We start from the raw sequence: 3,945 nt of genomic DNA, 5'->3' as shown, positions 1-3,945 counted from the left end.
GCTGCTACTTGAAATGCTTCATTGATGACAAGACCTTCAATGAAATTTCTGTTAGTAAAAATACTAAGATTATTACTTTCAACATCAATATTAATTTGATTTAAACCTTCAGCAAGGAGATTGTGAATAATCACTTGCAATTCCTGGACTTGGGTAATAACAGACTTGCTATCTACCATTTTGTAGTCCAAAAACTTTGCAGCAACAAACTTTTTCAACCCGGCATCTTCGGTTTTGTATTTCTTTTCAAGCGCAGTCCACAGTTCCTTTGACGTTTCCACGCCACTGTAGACGTTATACAAAGCATCCTCCAGCCCGCTTAGAATATAATTCTTGCACAAAAAATCTGAATGCTTCCACGCCTCAATCACGAGAAAGCGTTCAGTTTCTGGAGTTTCATCGGACAGCACAAGAACATCTTCCTTAATGAACTTCTGATGACTTAGAGTAGTTAAATAGAAGAACATCTTTTGCTGCCAGCGCTTGAAATCAATCCCGAAAAATTTTCCGGGTTTTTACGCCGGTGCCAATGCTTCCGGTGTCGTTCGGCTTGTTGAGGCATTGGCAGTCACCATTGGAATGGCTTGGTTCTCATTTTCATTAGTCATTTCTGTAAAAGAATGACACAAACGTTAAAATCACGTAGATTTTAATAGAGTACAAAACCACAAAGGTTTTACTCTTCCAGAAACGGTAAGTACAAATACAGAAAATATATTAAATTCCTTAAGCTTGTTATTAGACTGTATTTGTAAAATAATTCTGGAAATATAAATGAATATAAACAGTAATGAATATAAACAGAAATGACATAAACCAATTCGAGCCCACTGAATTGACAGTGTTTCCTTAAGGAATTTAATCCCCTCCTAGTACCCAAGGTTATGGATTATTTCCTCCCAGGATAGAACGAATTACACACTGGTGTAGTGGTACTTCAAACCCCAGTGTTTCAGCGAACACAAAGTTCGGTAGCAAATCACACTTACTTTTTTGCTTTGTTTTGATGCTAAAAGTATGCAGAAGAAGGAGAGGAAACTCAGAAAATTGTAGTTAAAATTCTGAGCAGAATAGTGTTGTATTTATAGCCAAAGTTGGGTCTCTTCAGAATGGCTGTTTATGCAAAACGCCCACAACATAAATGCCATTACATAAATGGCCATTTACTCAATAATAAAGAGGGAAAATAAAGAGGGAAAATTGAAGAGGGTAGTTACTTTTCTGTTACCAAAACAGAAAAACGGATTGGATTTAATATTAATATTTAATATTAATATTTTGTTATTAAAACAAATATTTAATAACATTTCTGTTAATATTTTACTATTAACAAATAAATTTGGTCCAAAAAGTTAATCCTAATCCGAATAGTGTCGTTTGACCAAATCCGAATCCGAAGCCGAAGCCGAAGCCGAAGCCGAAGCCGAAGCCGAAGCCGAAGCCGAAGCCGAAGCCGAAGCCGAGCCGAGCGAGCGACGACGACGACGGCGCGAGGCTTGCCTTCTTCTCAACTCTTTAAGAGCTAGAAGAAGAGCAATTGCTTATATACCCATAAAAAACCTCTTCCTCTTCCAATATGGGACAATGCCCATTTGCCAAGGGAGGGGGAACTTAAAATTTCACTCAAAAATTTCATTTCCCTCCATTTCCCATTCACCCTCTTTTAAGTATTTAATATATTAATTAAATACCTTAAAAACCCAACAGTTGCATTATGTACCATTGCATCAAGTGTATACTATCTTCTCTTTGGTATTTAGCTGTTTCTGACAAATTAAGAGTGCTGAAACACATGGGTTCTTCCTTGCAGAATATCTATGGTTCACTGCATGGAGGAGCTGTTGGAGATGTAACAGTAAGGATAGCAACTGCCTGTGCCCGAACTATTGTTGGAAAGGATAAAGAGCTCTTTCTTGGAGAATTGAGCATATCTTATCTCTCTGGTGCTCCTCGAAATGTGAGTCTCTAGGTATTTGTTTGTCAGCGTTCTCCGTGTTAATGCAATGCTTGTAGTTTAAGCATCAAGGAGGAGCATATCGAGATTTGTACGCGGTTCAACTTTTGTTTGCACCTGTGACCTGCCACAGTGCTGAGTGTTTCTGAATCTTCTTACAATTTTATAAAAACTGCACAGGTGTTATTTGTTAACAGCAAACATGGCGAATCCATGTAGAAATATTGGATGAGAAAATGATAAAACTGGCTTAGACTTACAAAGTGGGGACATCACTGTCATGTTGAGTTATCTTGTTTTACCATTCCATTGGCTTACTGAGGTCTGAAAATATATTTGTCAACAGAACAAGTTAGTTATTGTCTGCAATATTTGATTTCTTGTGGTCTAATCCGCATCCTGCCTTTTCGCTAATTTATCCTCCTTTTGTATTGGAGGTACCCACAGGCAGAAGTACTAGTTAATGCAACCGTTATTAGAAGTGGAAGAAACTTGACTGTAGTTGCAGTGGATTTTAGACTTATGGATTCTGAGAAACTGAGTTACATCTCTCATGCAACGTTCTACCACATGCCTGTAGCAAGTTTATGAGCTAGACTTGATCCAACACATTTAAGTCAAGACATCCTGGTACGTGTGTTCTTCAATATGTGTCCTGAAACTTTTCTGACCTCCCAATGTGCAAAGTTGCTTCATTTTTTTACTGAATCTTGTTATAGTAATTAATTTCCAGGTCTCTGATATTGCACATCCAATTTCTTCTCCTTGACAAGGTTTGGAGCTAAACAACATTACTTAGCTACTCAAATTGTTTATTGAAGAACTTTCTAATTTGAGGACTTTAGTCACATTAAAGTATACTATTTTTCTCACCTACCCTGATAACATTCTTTAATCAGCTCGGTTCGTGATGTATTGACTCGTATCAGTTCCAAAACTTATGTTTCTTTTGCTGTTGTTCACATGTAATTGTATTCTGTTGTTCAACAACCCGTGTAACACCTTAAGGGGTTGTTTGGTTGGAAAACGTTATCCCACCCTCCCACGGGGCTAGAAAAACACTACAATCCCAGGATAACTAATCCTGGGATTAGTTATACCCCGATTTTATCCCAACCAAACGTGGGATAAACTCATCTCAAATTTGATCCCGCATTAATTATCCCTCGTACCAAATGAGCCCTAAAAGTAATGATATGTATTTAACATTTTGCACTCACATGTACTTTTCTTTTAATCAAAAGTACCTAAGCAAAATCTCTCTCTCTCTCTACAAACAGGTTGAAAGACCAGATAAGTCACAAGGTCGAGGGCTTACAAGAGTTTCACGATTTATCAGAAGTGGGAAAAGTTCAAGCTGTGTTGCTGGAGCAAAGATGTTTCTGTTTCCCTGTTTGTGGTACTTAGAAAGGATTGTGTAAATAAAGTTATGTGCCAAACAGTGATAATATGTGGGCAGAGGCAGATAACTGATGACATCATAGTCCTGTTACAAACTCAGTAATGCAATAACACTCTTGTTAAGAAAAGAGCATTGACAAGCTAAAGTTCAAAGACAATTTCAGTAAAACATCTTAACCAGCATTTTCAGCATTTGTTCTTAAAAAGAGAGCTGGAAAACTAATTTGAAAAGTTACCTTTAAGAATTGCAAAATTTGAATTTCGAAATCTTCAAATTTTTTCTATTCTTTTTGCGCAATAAAAAAAATGGCGAAATACATAAAGGGCCCCTTTAAGTTGTCCCCAACGATCAGACAAACACTTTAACTGACCCTTTTATCATTTAGATACTTCAAGAGGCTATTAAGCGTGTTAAGTAAACACCCGTGCCCAGCAAAACATATGCGTGAGTTGCACTTGCTAGTGATGTATTAAATAAACCAATAAAAGAATGACACATGTAATTTGTAATAAGCATTTGATACCATATAATTATCAAAGAAAATACATTTAAAGAAAAAAAGAAAACCTTTGCAAACCAACGCCAATCT

The 3,945-nt window shown here is 36.8% G+C and overlaps 1 protein-coding gene across 3 annotated transcripts in view; it reads left to right on the top strand.

Annotated features, from left to right (window-relative positions):
- The window catches only part of LOC109229227, a 6,626-nt gene extending 3,102 nt beyond the window's left edge, over positions 1 to 3,524 (top strand). Inside the window, exons 2-5 of one of the 3 annotated variants that reach the window (XR_002068526.1) lie at positions 1,811 to 1,957; positions 2,402 to 2,584; positions 2,688 to 2,727; positions 3,235 to 3,524. Coding sequence is in view for 1 of the 3 variants with exons in the window: in XM_019394602.1 (XP_019250147.1) it covers positions 1,811 to 1,957; positions 2,402 to 2,545 (291 nt within the window). In the remaining 2 variants the exon portion in view is untranslated. Of the gene's footprint in view, positions 1 to 1,810; positions 1,958 to 2,401; positions 2,585 to 2,673; positions 2,728 to 3,234 lie in introns of all 3 variants that reach the window. The other 2 variants (XR_002068527.1, XM_019394602.1) reach the window with 2 other exon arrangements.

The sequence above is a fragment of the Nicotiana attenuata genome, chromosome 1, assembly GCF_001879085.1.
Source record: "Nicotiana attenuata strain UT chromosome 1, NIATTr2, whole genome shotgun sequence".
NCBI classification, from domain to species: domain Eukaryota; kingdom Viridiplantae; phylum Streptophyta; class Magnoliopsida; order Solanales; family Solanaceae; genus Nicotiana; species Nicotiana attenuata.
Note: the sequence above shows the minus strand (reverse complement) of the source record. Positions and strands in the feature narration are given on the sequence as shown.